The sequence below is a fragment of the Microcaecilia unicolor genome, chromosome 4 (assembly GCF_901765095.1).
Source record: "Microcaecilia unicolor chromosome 4, aMicUni1.1, whole genome shotgun sequence".
Classification (NCBI taxonomy): domain Eukaryota; kingdom Metazoa; phylum Chordata; class Amphibia; order Gymnophiona; family Siphonopidae; genus Microcaecilia; species Microcaecilia unicolor.
The window spans coordinates 53,142,576-53,160,516 of NC_044034.1; the positions used below are offsets into that span (position 1 = coordinate 53,142,576).

General features: G+C 43.7%; 1 protein-coding gene across 1 annotated transcript in view; it reads right to left on the bottom strand.

Annotated features, from left to right (window-relative positions):
- Positions 1 to 17,941, bottom strand: part of LOC115469591 (matrix metalloproteinase-20-like) — a 112,984-nt gene that overhangs the window by 53,193 nt on the left and 41,850 nt on the right. The window contains exon 2 of the mRNA XM_030202385.1: positions 14,583 to 14,681. Coding sequence (XP_030058245.1) covers positions 14,583 to 14,681 — 99 coding nt within the window. The remainder of the gene's footprint in view (positions 1 to 14,582; positions 14,682 to 17,941) is intronic.

Below are 17,941 nucleotides of genomic sequence, written 5' to 3' on the forward strand. Positions count from 1 at the left end.
CCAGCATCAACCAAGACCAGGGAAGTAGGGTTGAGGGGCGAGACAATAAAACTGCAGTCATTATTTCTAACCTGTCTGAGTTAGAATGCCTCTTAATCCAGCTAGAAAGTAAAGAAACATCATGGCTACTTATGATTTACTGACCACCATGCGATATCATGTCATCTGTGCAACATCTCATCCTGGATCTGGAGACAGAGGTGTCCCTGAGCTTCCCTAAGTTAGTGATTGTGGGAGTCTTTAACTTACATATTGAAACTCCAGATACTGCCGCTGCTGCTTTTCTTGTGTAGAGATGGCTAACATTCTGCCTATGCAGTAGTACCAGAGCCTTCAACACTATAACAGAATAGCAGCAGTTCTGACCTTTCACTAACACCTACAACTTCCAGATCAGGGGCTATCTATTCCTTCCCAGCCCAGGTCATTGTCTTTGGTTCAGCTCCCTGACCAGAGCACCATCCATTGAAGAGGACCAGAGGTAGCAGACTCCCTGGGCATCCCCCCAACATAGATGCAAGGGGACTAAAACAGCTTTCAATCAACAAGCTGCAATATATTCTTAATTCCTAAAGGGAAGGACTTTGACTAGCACAAGCCATAAAGTTTCAGGAAAACTGGGATTCAGCCTTAGAGCCTAAAAACTGCTGGACTGTTTATGGAGCACAGGTACAGGGACCTGGTCTTGACCACCACCTGCATGGAGCAGAAAGAGGATATGCTACATAATCCAGCTGGAGCTACTGTACATTACAACCAAAGTAAAGCCTTCCATACCAGATGTCCCTCTGAGGAGAGTAACAACTTTGTTTTAAGAACTGCAACTAAGTAAGGAGAATTTAGAAGAAGACTTAGGGCCCTGTTTACTAAGGTGCATTAGCGTTTTTAGCATGCATTAAAAATTAGCACGTGCTAACGCTAGAGATACCCATGTATTCCTATGGGTGTCTCTAGCATTAGCGCATGCTAAAAACATTAGTGGCTTAGTAAACAGGGCCCTAATTATGAAATTGCAACTTTATTTCTATCTTGAGAAATGTTTCTGGAATATGCAAGGGCATGTATATAGTTGCTGAAGATATTACCCTCATTGGCTAGCCAAGTTCAAGTAAACTGTTCACAGTTTGGAATATATCTGACTGTGGACTACTTTATTGACTGAGAGGAGTGAGTGGATTCTGTGCCAGTTGACTTTCTAGCTCTTGCTCTGCCCTCAACCAGTCCAATTAAAATATATTTGTGTAGCCCATCTGATGCTCACAACCAACCTAGATATGATGGCAGCTCTAGGATTCACATGGGTGATAAAATCTCCAACCCATGAAAAGGGTGACATGCTAGACTTGATGATCTGCGAAGGAGTAACCATCTTTAACATAAGGCTGGTAGGATTAAGATAACACCCCTATCATAAGCAAACCATTTTCTAATAAACTTTTCTATAAAGAACAGCCTAAAACAGAAGAACCTAACCAGTGTTTGGAAGAACATTTGAAACATGAGAAATCTGACTGCTGAGAGTTTCCTGGAGGTCAGGTCCTACCAATGAGGATGAAAAGGTGAGTATAGTGTCAGAAGCAGTTGACATCTGAAATGTTAGGGGCCCTTTTACTACAGCTTAGCATGAGCTAATGGATAGTAGCATGCACTAAATACTGTGAATCCTATTTTATACCTATGGGTCACATGGTACTTAGTGCACACTAATGGACATTAGAGTGTGCCAGGCTTTAGTAAAAGAGTCCCTTAGTGATAGTGTTAGGAAAATGGCCTCAAAAAAGAAGGCCATATGCTCTATGCACAAATGCTCTCTTTGGTTCTCCCCAGAACTAAGGGGCCTGAGTCATAAAGGATGTAAGGTGGAAAGAAAATGCCATAAATTTTGCATTGAAAAAGACAGGTTCAACTTTAGGAAACAGAAGGCAATATATCACCAGGCCATAACAGTTGTAACCCCCCCCCCCCCCCCAAAAAAAAAAAAATATATATATATATATTTCTCAAAACACATTTAAACAGACTATAAGTTCAGCCAAGCAATTATCCAAAATAGTAAATAGTCTAATGGAACCCTCACAACAAAACCAAGCTTCCCAGTCACAACTGATCAACAAAAATTTGCCACATGCTTTCCCAGCAAAATTAAATGTCTCTCACATGCTGTTCCACTGATTCTCCCACCAACTAATGAGAACAATACCTTTTTCTCCCCACCATGCATAGCCATCTGGAACTTATTCAACCAGATAATAGAGGGGGCTCTTGAAAATATCTTCAAAGATTTATGGCCTATATCTTGCCCCTTGAACTCTGCTCAGCAAAAATACTGCAGCTATCAAGCAGAGGCCTCATTGACAGGGACATTAAAATAGTGAACTCTCTCTTCTTGTGAAAGTTCCAACAACACTAAAAAGGGATGTGATGCATTCCCTACTGAAAAAAGAGCTCCCGTGATCAGGACAAGCTGGAAAACTACTGGTAAGTATCTTACATCCCTTTTCTGGGAAAAATTATAGAACAATTTATATTCAACTCAGTGAACTGATAAATGAAAAAAACTGGCTGGACACATGTCAGTCTGACTTCCAGGGCTTTTTTTGAGGGGGTACTTGGGGGTACTGAGTACCGGCACCTTTCCCACTGTCTGCTAAACTTGACCCATGGTTCTCATATTTTAATGAAAGAGCTCAGGTTCTACATACAAATTCTGCCTTGTCATAGATTCTATGACTGGTAGCAGGGGTCCTGGCTATTGTGGGGTGAGTCCCTCAATGATCACTCCACCCCTGAAGGGTGGCCTAGCATTTGAGTACCGGCACCTTTTTTGCTAGACAAAATGCACTGCTGACTTCAGACCTAGGCATGGACAAAGACAGTTCATGTATCCTTGCTTGATGATCTCCACAGAAACTGTGAAAGGTAATCTGCCTCAATACTAGTGTTGCTGGATTTCTCAGCAGCCTTCGGCACCGTGGATCATAGTATCATGCTTCCATGGCTGGCAGAAACAGTTAACACTGGCATAGTGTTTGAATAGTTCAAATCCTATCTATCAGACAGACAACAATCAGTTCTGATTAGCAACAGCACATCATCACCTTAGGAATTATTTATTTATTACATTTGTATCCCACATTTTCCCGCATAGCAGTAGGCTCAATCTGACTTACAGGTTCCGAAGAGTGCCAACTCCGGGAATCTACACAGAGTGGAAAATAGAGTAACAGTAGGTGCAAGGAAGCTGATAAGGTTCCCATGCTTGGAACAAACTCCCTGAGCCCGTATGCCAGGCCCCCTCCCTCTCCGCGGATGGGACTACAGCTTCTAGTGAGCAATACAGAGTAGGACAAGGGTAGAAGTACACTTAATTATAACTGGAGTGGTAAAATTCATACAGTTTGAAGTAATAGGATTATTGAAGTTGTGGAATCAATGCTCTCATCCTATTTTATTTTATATATATATATATATATATATATATATATATATATATATATATATATATATATATATATATATATATATATACACACCAGTGGAGTAGCCAGAACTGGCATTTTGGCTGGGCCCAGAGCTAATATGGATGGGCACTAATATATATATATATATATAGGCATGAGTAGTGCGCCCTACTTCTAGCATTTTTCCTCTCTCTCCCTCCCTCCTTTCATCCAGCATTTCTCCTGTTTCTTTCTCCATCTGACCAACCAAGGTCTCCCCCTTGCTCCCCTTCCTTCTCCCCAACAGCTTGTCTCTCCCCTGCCCTTTTCCATGTCCCCTCTTTCCATTCATCTTTCTCTCTGTACCCTTCTTCTATCCAGCATCCCAACTCTTTCTTTCCATCCAGCATGTCCCCTTTCTCTCTCTCCCTTCCACCAACATCTTCTCTCGCTCTCCACCTTCTGTCCAGTGTCTCCCTCCTTTCATCCATCTCCTCTCTCTTCCTCCTTTCATCCAGTGTTTCCCCTTTTTCTGTCCCCATCCAACATCTTTGATCTCTCTCTCTCCCCCCCCCCCCCATGCAACATACACCCTGACACACTATCTTCCTCCTCCCCTTCCAAACAAAATATTTTTCCTCCACTCCAGCACCCACGTACCTTAGTTCCCCAGGCACCCAAATGGCTGCTGAGATCAGCTCAACTGCATCCCTTCTACACGCTGCCACTGTGAGCAGCCTCAACAAAAGAAGAAAATGAAGCACGGGGCCGCAGCAGCCTTCAGGCATGCGCTGTCGGTCTGCTGGTCCTCAGCCCTCGTCGGAACAGGAAATTGACGTCAGCGGGAGCAGAGGATGGCAGAGCCGACAGCGCATGCCTGAAGGCTGCTGTGGTCCTGCGCTTCATTTTCTTCTTTTGCTGAGGCTGCTCACAGAGAAGCAGCGGCGGCGGAGGATCATTGCAGTGGCAGTGGGAGATTTTCCCGCTTTGGCGGGAGTGCTGAAGATGACCTGCCAAAGCGGGAGTCTCCCGCTGAATGTGGGAGACTTGGCAGGCAGGCGGGCGGGCGGGCCTGAGCCAAGATTGGGCGGGCCTGGGCCCACCCAGGCCCACCCATAGCTACGCCCCTGATACACACATCAAGCCTCTAGCTGAGCTGCTTTGATTGATGACTACAAAATTCTATCCACTAGATAATTAAAACCATTTAACTGACTAGGAATGGCTCCTGGACGGTTAAATGGCACTTAACAGGCTACCTGGCAATATTCAGCGGAAGATAGCTGGCTATATCCCCACTGAACATTGCCAGTTAGCCATAGCAGATAACCAATTATATCACAAGATATAACCGGGTATCCACTAATATTCAGCACATCACTGGCTAAGTTTGGCGGCCAAATTAAGCCACCGAAATAACAGTCCTATCTTTGGCCAGTTTCAACTTAACCAGCCAGGACTCAGTATTGACTTGGCTGGTTAAGTTGAAATTGGCCAAAAATAAACTGGATATTTAATGTCTATCACTGGAAATGGCCCCTCATTGAATATCTGTGCTCAGCGCCGGCAGTGGGAGGTAGCTCGGCTACCTACTGCAGTCTGAAAATCAGCCTCTCTATATATGCCAGTGATGTGCAGCCACTCATACCCACTGAACCAGATCTATCCACAGCTTTGAGTAAACTATCTGACAGCAACTTAGGAATGTGCAACAAACTGCAAACTTGGCCTGAACCCAAGTAGAACAGAGATTCTGTGGGATCGTAACACAAATGGACAGGTACCTGATTTCAAAATATCATTTGGGAAGTATGAATGAAATTTTGGGATATCGCTAGACTCATCGCTTAACTTTGATCCTGCACTGCAAACAACCTTTACAAGCTGCCTCTATCAGAGCAGCAATTATGAAATCTCTCTCCATATTCTGAGAAGATATCTGATCACCATGGTCCATGCCATAATAGTGGCCTCTGTAATGCCCTGTATATTGGTCAAACCAAAAATAGTTTGCATCAGAATAAAGGCTTATACATCAAGCCCCTAGCTGAGCTACTTTGGTTGATGGCATATAGGCATGTATGTGAGTACTTACGTACTTATATGCTCAAATTCTGCCTAAACACTATTCTGTAAATATATGCATATTTTACATGGAAGGTCATTTTTTATATGACTTCTAAATCCGACTTTGGAGGTTTCGCTGAAAACGTCCAAAACTCAAGTAGTGAAAAAGACCATTTTCAAACCAGAAAAATGTCTTTTTTTTCTTTGAAACACCTAACTTCTGATTTTCACATCTCCAATCTGGTTAAAAAAAATCCTTTTTTCACTTTACTTAACTTTGTTCTTTCCACTCTATCATGGACAGGCCAGCCCTGTATCTACTTACCCACTTCTCATTTTATACCTTGGCAACGCTAACTCATTACTTCAAGAGTCTAAGCAATCTCAAATCAGAAAACTTCAGCTACTACAGAATGCATCAGTTAATATATGTGGCTAAGAAATTTGACCGTGTTATACCTCTGTTATCACAAGAACTTTGGCTTCCAATAGCTTATCATATTCTTTTAAAAAATCTAACCCTTGCTTACCGTGGGGCCCTTTTACAAAGGTGTGGGTAGCATGCCCAATTGGCAGTACTGCCAGGATAGCACGTGTACCCAGTGGTAATTTGGACTTTGGCGCGTGCTGAATCCCGTGGTAGAAAATAATTTTCTACTGCAGGGGGCATAAACCGGCAGCACACCCATGCTGGCACACGCTGCATGGTTACCATGTGGGTAGCATGTGAGCTCTTACCGCTAGGTCAATGGGTGGTGGTAAGGGCTCAGGCCAGGCCATAAATAGGTGTGCACTAGTTTTAATATTAGCACAGGCCCATTTCTCAGCCCATTAAAAATAGCCTTTTTCCCAGCCGCACTACCATTTCTTTACCGCTGCGGTAAAAGGGGGCCTCAGCACATGTCAAAAAACACATACTGATGCCACCGCAGGCACCCTTTTGCCGCAGCTTGGTAAAAGGGGCCCTAATTGCCCTCTTAGTCATCTTTTATCTAATCAACGATATGTGGCTAAGTTAAATTTCACAAAAAAAAAAATACCACCAACCAGTCTAAGGGTAAAGCAATATCAAATAATAAGACTAGAAAAATCTATACTGTAACTATTACATTATAATGAAAAGAATATAAGGGAAAGGGGAAGAGACTTGATATATTGCCTTTCCGTGGTTACAATCAAAGTGGTTTACATATTATATATAGGTATATATTTTGTATGGGGGCAAAGGAGAGTTAAGTGACTTGCCTAGGGATACAAGGAGATGTAGTGGGAATCAAACCCAATTCCCCAAAGGGCTTGGATTTGGTTGTTTCTGAGATGGACGTCCTCGGTTTCCATTATCGCTGAAAACCAGAGGCGAACATCTCTAAGGACGACCTAAATGTTGAGATTTGGGCATCCCCGACCGTATTATTGAAACGAAAGATGGATGCCCATCTCCTTTCGATAATACGGGTTTCCCCTCCCCTTCACTGGGATGTCCTGCGAGGATGTCCTCAGGAAAACTTGGGCGCCCCATTCGATTATGCCCCTCCATGCGTGCCCAACGTGTGCCAAAATGGAGTTACCGCCTGGCTACCACGTGGCTCTTGTGGTAGCTTCATTTTTGGCGCACGTATTGGGCATGCACCAAGTGGCATTTGACGCATGTAGGTCATTACCGTCTGGTTACTGTGTGAGACTTCACTGCTAGGTCAATGGCTGGCGGTAAAATCTCAGACTCAAAATGGACACACAACAATTTTCATTTGTCGCACATTCATTTTTGGCAAAAATAAAAAAGAGGCATTTTTTTGCAGGTGCGCTGAAAATGATTCTGCACACGCCCAAAACACAAGTCTACACTACCGCAGGCCATTTTTCAGCGCACCTTAGTAAAAGGACCCCATAGTCTCCAGAGCACCCAAAACTTCTTTTTAAAGTTATTCCCAATTTATATTTGTTCATCAAGATTCCTGAATACACCCATTTATAACAGTGGCAATTTGGCAAAACTCAAATTCCCCACGATATTTCTCAATAGGACTCAAGAAGATTTGATGCTTACAGTATTTCACTTCATTTCTGATTTCTGTACATTGTTCAATCTATATTGTTAATACCACTCATATTCTTGATATGATGCTAGGTTATTATAGAGGTTACTAAATGGATGTTTCTGAAGCATGGGGGGACTCCGTCTTGGGTAGAAGATGTCATACAAAGCCTTCTTATTCTTTGATTCCACATTGCCAGAAAAGTGTCCATATATGTAAATAATGAGCTATTAAGTAAAGTAATTCTGAAAAACTGGAAGCGTTATTGTACAATTCAGCAGTACAGTTTTCTGCCAGAAGGTACATTGCAACTCTATCAGGTCCAATAATTATCTCATTGACCCAGACTGTGCTGTCAGTGGGCAAGCGATATGGTTCCACAGCTTTTACCTGTGCCCTTTGAATATGCTGGTAAAAAAAAAACTGTCCAATAGAAAATATCCAGTGGGTCATACAAGATGCCAAGTATCCTACACAGTTAAGTTCTCTTATGGAGTAAGATTCGCTGTAGCTCCATTCTCATAAATCTTTACAATACTACTGCAAATGTATATTGGCAAGTGGGTAGCAAACGCTTCATAGACAAGCACATGTCAATTAATCCCCAGGCAGCTACTAAGGACTTGAAATGTAATAAAGTAACTGCTAATCCACATGTATGCTCTTTATATTTCCTTTAAATTCACAACCTTATCTTCAGTTCACCCTCTCATTTTATCCCCCAGTGAACGACTAAATCTTTACCAACCTGTGCCGCATAGAATTCATTCCAGTTTGCTCTTCCTGCAATTGCAAAGATTGCTGGTGCACCTGAGCAAAAATTCAGAACCTGGTCCAAAAGAAAAGGAAGCCAAAAAGCATGAAGCAATTTCATTTCTCCTTCCAAAGAATGCCGTTCGTGTAAAGCCAGTCAGAGCAACGGTAGGTATCAAGTGAACCAGAGCCTGCTCTTCGTTTTATAGAGCAAAGCATGTCTATGAAATTAGAGCCAAGATGATTCATGTCTCAGAATGTAATTATACAGCTGAATTTGTTGATGAAGGGTTAAGACAATGGTGTATATAAATGTTAGGAGCAGTTGAATGCATTTTTACTCAGAAAACTTACAGCTCACCAAAAGAGAGAGAGAAAGGTGCACAACGGTCTTAATAAAACTGAATAATTAATAGTGGTTGTAGTTTAGGCATTCATACAATCTTCCAAAAATTTTATAACCTATAATATAGTAAACCACAAGCTTTAAAATTGTATTCACATTTAATGCATCATTTATACCAGTAGGTTGTACTCTAGGGCAGGAAATAGGTTTGTAGTAATATATTGCAGCACAATAAATTAGATTGAAGGGCACTATTCAGAGTTATATACCTGGGTAAGTTGTCCTGTTTGAAAATTGTCTTCCCTGCCTGACTAAAAGTAAATGTGCACTCAGAATAAAGAACCTGATGGGTCAGTATTATTCCCCTAATTCTATAAACGTTGCCAAAAATTGCGCACGCATATTTGGGCACATACCCAATTTGTGCATGCAATTTAATTGAATAACAAGCTAAGGGCTTTTAAACAAGCAATTATTGGCTGTAATTGGGTTCAGTTACGATGTAACTGAAAAAGGGGGCATGGAAATGGGAGGTTCATGGGCGGTTTGGGGTGAATCATGGGTGTGGTTTTAGGTTATGCATGCAATTAGGAGTTTTTTTTTACTGAGCTACAGTAGTGTTTTTAGCTCATGGTAAACACAGAATGCCCATAGGAATATAATGGGTGTCTCAGCATTTACCACCAGCTGATTTTTACAGCAAGCTAAAAACGCTAGCTTGGCTTTGTAAAAGAATAAGGGGGTTTGCGTGTAAATTTAGATGGGGGCATTTGAACCACATTTTTGTTGGTGCAAACGGATGTGCCTAAATTTACATGTGACCCCCAGGACTTAAGCACTATTCTATAAACTGCTTCTAACTTTAGGCATGGTTTATAGAAATAGCACTTGTGGGGTTTTTGGCAATGATTTTTTTAGGCATGATTTATAGAATTCACCCTATGTGTGCATTCTTTTAGCCATATTAAAAAAAAAAAGAAGTACAGTGCAATCCGCTTAAGTGCAAGGGTCTGGGACCAAAGAAATACATGCAGTTAACCGGAGCATGCACTTTACCGTTGTGACCCAAAGAAGCTTGACATCTGATAAACATATGTACAGTACTGTTTATTATACGTACAGTATACAGTCTCCGTTAACTGACGTTATACAGTCTCCGTTAACTGACGTTAGGCTTACTTGAAATAATCAGTCATAGTCCTCTGTACACTCTTATGTCTGTGAGTTCCATGGACTACGTCTGCCAAATGGTAAAAACTGTCATAGCACTGACATCCAGTGGCCTCCAGATAGGCCCGCACGGTGTTGAGACTCTCCAGCGCTCTTGCAAAAGTGACAGGAGGTTGTTGAATTTCGTCAGCATGTGCCTCGCTGCTCATTTCATCATCTGTTTCATAATCAGCCGTTGCCTGCGTGTAGGCGCATATCTCGATATCAGTGCTGTCATCAGCTGTTTGTAGATCGTAATCAACAGCTATGTAGTGATGAAACTCTTCTTCAGTAACACCGGCTGGGATGTCAATAGCCTGTTCGTCTGACGCGTTTGCAACTGCTGCATCTGTTTCGTCCCTCTCCACATCCCTAACAAATCTTGCCCGCTTGTAGCAGTTCACAGTGGTTGCCTGTGTAACATGATTCCAGGGTTCTTTCTGCATATATAGGGAATCCAACAGTAATAGATTATGAGCCAGTTCAACAGCACATTTATCCTTGCCAGTCTGGTCATCCATAACACTCAACAGACGACGTAGCACAAGAGCCCGATAATGTTGTTTGAAATTGGCTATTATGCCCTGATCCATAGGTTGGATCAGAGAGGTAGTGTTTGGTGGCAGGAAGACCACCTTGACATCATCACTGTGTGCAGCACAATTATCACAAAGCAACAAAATCTGATGCTTTTGTGCCCACATTCTAGTGTCTAACTTCTTTAGCCACTGCTTCCAAATTTCCCCAATCATCCATGAATTTGTGTTAGCCTCGTATGACACAGGAAATCGCTTAACATTCTTGAAGCAACGGGGCTGTTTGCTCTTTCCAATAATGAGTGGTTCCAACTTCTCACTCCCATCTATATTGCAGCAAAGGAGGATCGTCAGTCGGTCCTTCAACGTTTTACCTCCTGTAGTTTCGGCTTGTTTGAATGCAAGTGTTCCATCAGGAATCGCTTGCCAGTAGAGATCGTTTTTGTCAGCATTGAAAATGTCAAGAGGTGCAAACTCGTTCAAGATGGTAGGAAGAACTGAAACAACCCAATTTTCAGCACCAAAGTCATCATCGTCTTGTTTTTCACCATGTTGTTTCTTGAATTTTATGTTGTTCCCCTCCTTCCATCTTTCCATCCAACAGTGGCTTTGAATTTAGTTAGTCCAAGACTTTCAGCTAGCTGATTAGCTTTCTCCATAAGCAGTGGACCACTGACAGGAAACTGTCTGCTCCTGACTTGAGAAAACCACTGAAGAAGAGCAACTTCTACCTCCTCAGCTTTCCCCGCCCGTTTTCGTTTCCGGTGTGGATTTGTATTGTTTTGCCAGTCTTCCAGAAGCTGGTCTTTCTGCTTCAAGATACGTGAAATTTGACTGAGATTGACACCATATTCTTTAGCAATAGATGTTTGACTTTGTTTGTTTTCTAATTTTTTAAGAACTTCTATTCGTTCAGCCAGTGTTAAAGTCTTACAATTGCGCGACGACGACGACTACAGTGTACACTCTAACAACATTCTTTTGCTTATTCTGCCTGTGGCAGTTAAAGGGGCGGTAAATTTGAAATCTCGTTGGTTGTCACCAGTGCTTTTTTTGTAGAAAAAAAGGTGCCGGTACTCATTATGGGCGGGGTCACCACATATGGCTCCACCCCTATGATAGCCACTCCCACATTAACCACACCCCCTATACCAGCCATGGCGCATATAAACAGACATCATTGAAAATATTACAGTACTGTAGGAGAAAAAAAATAACGTGATTTTTTTTCATTATAAATAATCTCTGTAAGCTCTTACAGCTCCAGTATACCCAGTGCAAAATAAGCCAGCCAATGTAAATTCTCAAATTGGACATATTACAAACATTAAAATGAAAATAAAATGATTTTTTTCTACCTTTGTTGTCTGGTGACTGTTTTTCTTTCCATATTGGTCCCAGTCTGTGATTCTCCTTTCCTTTGTTTTCGCTTAACTCTTCTATGCCATTTGTCATTTTTGTCTCCTTTTTCTTTGCTTTCTTCAATATTTTTCAGGCTCTCTCTCTGTCCAGATTTAATTCATTCTTACTATCCATTCTTTAATTTCCTTCATCTACCTGTGGCTTTTCATCTTTTCCTCACCCTTGTTCTCCCCATGCCCCTTCCTCTTATTCTCCAGTCTTTCTCTATTCCCCTTTTCCATCCAGCAGCTCTGCTTTCTCTCCCCATCCTTCCAGTGTCTCCCCTATTTCTTTCTGCATTCTTCCATCCAGCGTCTTCCCTCTTTCTCTCCCTATCCTTCCGTTTTCCCTCTCTCTCTCCCCATCCTTCCGTTTTTCCCTCTCTCTCTCTCCCCATCCTTCCATCTGTTTTTCCCTCTCTCTCTCTCCCCATCCTTCCATCTGTTTTTCCCTCTCTCTCTCTCCCCATCCTTCCATCTGTTTTCTCTCTCTTTCCCATCCTTCCATCTGTTTTTCCCTCTCTCCCCAATCCTTCCATCTGTGTTTTTCCCTCTCTCTCCCCATCCTTCCATCTGTTTTTCCCCTCTCTCCCCAATCCTTCCATCTGTTTTTCTCTCTCTCTCCCCAATCATTCCCTCTGTTGTTTTCCCTCTTTCTCTCTCTCCCCATCCTTCCATCTGTTTTTCCCCTCTCTCCCCAATCCTTCCATCTGTTTTTCCCTCTGTCCTCCCCAATCCTTCCATCTGTTTTTCCCTCTGTCCTCCCCATCCTTCCATCTGTTTTCCCTCTTTCTCTCTCTCCCCAATCCTTCCCTCTGTTGTTTTCCCTCTCTCTCCCCAATCCTTCCCTCTGTTGTTTTCCCTCTTTCTCTCTCCCCCCAATCCTTCCCTCTGTTGTTTTCCCTCTCTCTCCCCAATCCTTCCCTCTGTTGTTTTCCCTCTTTCTCTCTCTCCCCAATCCTTCCCTCTGTTGTTTTCTCTCTCTCTCCCCAATCCTTCCCTGTGTTGGTTTCCCTCTTTCTCTCTCTCCCCAATCCTTCCCTCTGTTATTTTCCCTCTTTCTCTCTCTCCCCAATCCTTCCCTCTGTTGGATTCCCTCTCCCTGCCAAGTTTCCCGCGAACGGCGCGAAGTCGCGACGCACGCGGCACCAGCCCCTATTTCCGGCCGCTGCTGCTTCTCCTGTTGAGCAGCAGCAGCCGCTACACAAAGAAAAAGAAGATTAAAAAAAAAATTGAAACCTGGCTGAAATGCGGCACCCCGGCACTGTAGACAGCCATTAGGCATTGGCTGTTGCCCCGCAGCCGCTCCTCCTCTTGCCTCTACGTCACTGCCCCTGGAGGAAGACCCCGGAGGAGCGCAGTGATGTAGAGGCAAGAGGAGGAGCGGCTGCGGGGCAACAGCCAATGCCTAATGGCTGTCTACAGTGCCGGGGTGCCGCGTTTCAGCCAGGTTTGAAGTTTTAAAAAAAAAATCTTTTTCTTTGTGTAGCGGCCGCTGCTGCTCAACAGGAGAAGCAGCAGCGGCCGGAAATGGGGGCTGGCACTGCGTGCGGGACATGGACTCACGGGGCGGGGGGAGCAAAAAAAAAAAGGTGCCGGTACGCCGTACCGTTGCGTACCGGCACAAAAAAAGCACTGGTTGTCACATGCCAATCGGCTTCCATATTCCGTGCGCATGCTTATGCAGAAGAGCGGGTTTAAACCATGCATATAAGCAAATCTTGCACTTATCAGTGGTGCGCTAAACCGAAGTTTGTCCCCATAGAAATTGATGGCGCCAAAAACAGGACCGAAGTACGGCATGCAGTTAAACAGAGCATGCGCTTATCTGACGTGTACTTAAATGGAGTGCACTGTAATCATAAGGCCTTCATACAAGAGGAATAAAACAGTGTGCTTGCATTCTATTTTCAAATATATGCTTGCTATTTTATCTCTGCTCAAATACCAGCCCAAAAGCAGATGCAAAATACAAGGCCACTTTTTGACCATGAAACTTAGGTACCTAAATTTAGGTTCCTATGAAGTAGGCAAAGCCAGAGTTATGATTAAATTGGGCAAAATTAGAGACCTAGGTGCCCTTTTACTAAAGCATTGATGCACAGCAATCCAGCTCTACTGGTCTTAAGCCAGTGCCAGCAATAATGACGCCCCCAGTGCACACAATTTCCGATGCTCCCGGAAATTAGCTGTAATTTTTACTGCCAGGTGTTACCTGGATGATTGTGATTGTTTATTACTCAACTCACTTCTTGCTGTTGCACTTACAGTGGTTTTTGCTTCATGGAACTCCTTAGAACAGGCTAAAGGCAATTCATGGTGGAATTTAGTTTGCTTGACATCTTTCCAGATGGTCAAAGATTCTTGATAATTCCATGAAAAAAATTGTCCTCCCCTATTAGATTTTTTGAAAAATCCTGGCATCTCCTTGTGTATCATTATGTTGTCTTCTAGTGACGTTATTTGTATTCCTGGGAATCCTCAAGCTGTTCTTGTATCTTTACTGTTGTTGTTCTTGTTTGTTTATTGAAAGTTAATAAATAAACTAAGATGTAAAATAAATAATGTGCATTTTCAAATTATATAATATGTATTATTTCAGTAATTAATACATCAAAGAAAGGGGACTTGTTTTGCAGCAAAATAATGCAAACATGATTAATGTTATTTCAAATTTATGTGTATTATGTTGTTCTCACCTACCATGCATTGCCCAAAAATAACATGTGCAGTTCTCCTAAGTCTGTAGGTAGTCACTTGCAGGTGATGAGTTATTACCAAAGACATGGACTTACATTCTGTATTCAACTATCTCATTGTTGATGTCATTTCTGTGGTACACAGCTGGAATGGGGTAAGGCTGGGGGAATAATTCATGGAATGCTTCCTTGGATCTGCAATATTTGAACAGAAAGTAGAGGATGTACTATTATGAAAGCCCCAAAGGCCTTAAAATTCACAAAGAGGGGCATAATCGAAAGGGATACCCAAGTTTTGCTGAGGATGTCCTCGCAAAACGTCCCGGTGGAGGGGTGGGGTGTTTCGATAATACGATCGGGGATGCCCAAATCTTGACATTTAGGTCATCCTTAGAAATGGTCATCCCTAGACTTGGTCGTTTCTGATTTTCGGCAATAATGGAAACCAAGGACGCCCATCTCAGAAATGACCAAACGCAAGCCCTTTGGTCATGGGAGGAGCCAACATTTGTAGTGCACTGGTCCCCCTGACATGCCAGGTCACCAACCGGGCACCCTAGGGGGCACTGCAGTGGACTTCAGAAATTGCTCCCAGGTACATAGCTCCCTTACCTTGTGTGCTGAGCCCCCCCAACCCCCCCCAACCCCACTACCCACAACTGTACACCACTACCATAGCCCTTAGGGATGAAGGGGAGCACCTAGATGTGGGTACAGTGGGTTTCTGGTGGGTTTTGGAGGGCTCAAATTTACCACCACAAGTGTAACAGGTAGGGGAGATGGGCCTGGGTCCGCCTGCCTGAAGTGCACTGCACCCACTAAAACTGCTCCAGGGACCTGCATACTGCTGTGATGGACCTGAGTATGATATTTGAGGCTGGCATAGAGACTGGCACAAAATATTTTTAAAGATGTTTTTTGAGGGCTTGGTTGTAAGAAAAACAGGACCAGGTAAAGTCGTCCAAGTGCTCGTCATTTCCTTGACGTCAGAAGAAGGCGGAACACAGCAAAGGGAAGGCTAGCGACGTCGGGAGCACCACCTCCTTCACTGACGCTGCGCTGCCGGAACCGCCACGGAGGTAAATTTAAAAAGAAAAAAAAAGAAAAGGGATGTTGGGGGGAGAGAAGAGGGCGGGCAGTTGAACAATGGGAGCGGGAGGGCAGGGGAGAGACTAGAGCATGGATGCGAAGGGGGAGGGGAGAAGAGGGCGGGCCAGGCCAGGCCAACTGGGACATGATGGGACATGGGAGCGAGAGGAGAGAGAGGAGCATGGATGCGAGGGGGGGTCATGGAAGGGAGAGAGGGGAATTGCTGGATAGGGATTAATGGAGGGTGACAGAGGAGCATGGATGGGGGGGCAGAGCTCAGGGAGAGAGGGGAATTGCTGGAAAAGGATGAATGGAGGGGGCAGGGGTCAGAGGAGCATGGATGGGCATGGATTGGGCGGGCAGGGCTCAGGGAGAGAGGGGAATTGCTGGAAAGGGATGAATGGAGGGGGCAGGGGACAGAGGAGCATGGGTGGGCATGGATTGGGAGGGCAGGGCTCAGTGAGAGAGGGGAATTGCTGGATAGGGATGAATGGAGGGGGCAGGGGACAGAGGAGCATGGATGGGCATGGATTGGGATGGCAGGGCTCAGGGAGAGAGGAGAAATTGCTGGACATAGAGGGGAGGGAAGAGAGATGAAGGAGATGAAATGAGGGAAAAGGAAGAGAGGAGAAAAACTGCACATGGATGAAGAAAATAGGCAGAAGCTGAGGACCAGAAATGAAGAAGAAAGGAGGAAAGGAAAGAAATAAATGGAAAGGAAGCCCTGGAAACGGAGTTAAGAGGACAGATAGCAGCAGAATCAGATACTGGGCCAGCATGATCAGAAAAAGAAAGTCATCAGACAACAAAGGTAGAAAAAAATCATTTTATTTTCATTTTAGTGTTTGGAATATGTCCACTTTGAGAATTTACATCTGCTATCTTATTTTGCAATGTATAGCAATTTGTTTCTAAGAATATTGCTGACAATTCCTGTCAGTGTGGCAAGTGGTGAGCGATCATTTTCACGGGGAGGGGGGGGGGGGGGAGGGCCGCCGCCGCCAACTGATAGTCTGCAGGGGGGCGCCAGAGACCCTAGGCACGGCCCTGCAGAAAAGCAGTAATTAAAGTTACTTCACAAGGAGATCGAGTACCAGTAACCCTGACCAACCCTCCCTCCCTTCTGAACTTCCCTTATGCTGAAAAAAAAAACTGAGAGGGGGATATCAAAACATTTCTTGTATTAACTATAAACAATTCTTAATTTAACAATCGGCTACGTGCCTGGTGAGTTAATGTCAACCAAAATGGCTCCCATGTTGCTATAAGCCTGCGGCCTTTTATTTATTTCTTACATTTGTACCCCACATTTCCCACCTATTTGCTATCTAAAGCAGAGATACCCAGTCTGTCCACCCTCAACTGTTCCATCATGTACATTTTCCAATGCTGCAAGATGGGAGGGGAGGACTGGAGCCAAACACATAGTATAGACTTAAGGCCAAATGTCACTGAATATCTTAGAAAAGAGCAAAATCCTCCACTAATGGATCCCCCCCCTCCTCCCAGTGCCCGAATAGCAACACTGAGGTGACCTCCATTTTTTGGTTCCACCACCTCGATATCATTTTTATTAAGGAGTCCCGGAAGATCCAAACGGACTTGCAATGCCAAAACATGTGCCCAGGCTCCAGGGGAGATCCGGGAAATTATAGACCGGTGAGTCTGACGTCGGTGCCTGGGAAAATGGTAGAGGCTATTATTAAAAACAAAATTACAGAGCACATCCAAGGACATGGATTACTGAGACCAAGTCAGCATGGCTTTTGTGTGGGGAAATCTTGCCTGACCAATTTACTTCAATTCTTTGAAGGAGTGAACAAACATGTGGACAAAGGGGAGTCGGTTGATATTGTGTATCTGGATTTTCAAAAGGCGTTTGACAAGGTACCTCATGAAAGGCTACAGAGGAAATTGGAGGGTCATGGGATAGGAGGAAATGTCCTATTGTGGATTAAAAACTGGTTGAAGGATAGGAAACAGAGAGTGGGGTTAAATGGGCAGTATTCACAATGGAGAAGGGTAGTTAGTGGGGTTCCTCAGGGGTCCGTGCTAGGACCGCTGCTTTTTAATATATTTATAAATGATTTAGAGATGGGAGTAACTAGCGAGGTAATTAAATTTGCTGATGACACAAAGTTATTCAAAGTCGTTAAATCACGACAGGATTGTGAAAAATTACAAGAGGACCTTACGAGACTGGGAGACTGGGCGGCTAAATGGCAGATGATGTTTAATGTGAGCAAGTGCAAGGTGATGCATGTGGGAAAAAAGAACCCGAATTATAGCTACGTCATGCAAGGTTCCACGTTAGGAGTTACGGACCAAGACAGGGATCTGGGTGTCGTCGTCGATAACACACTGAA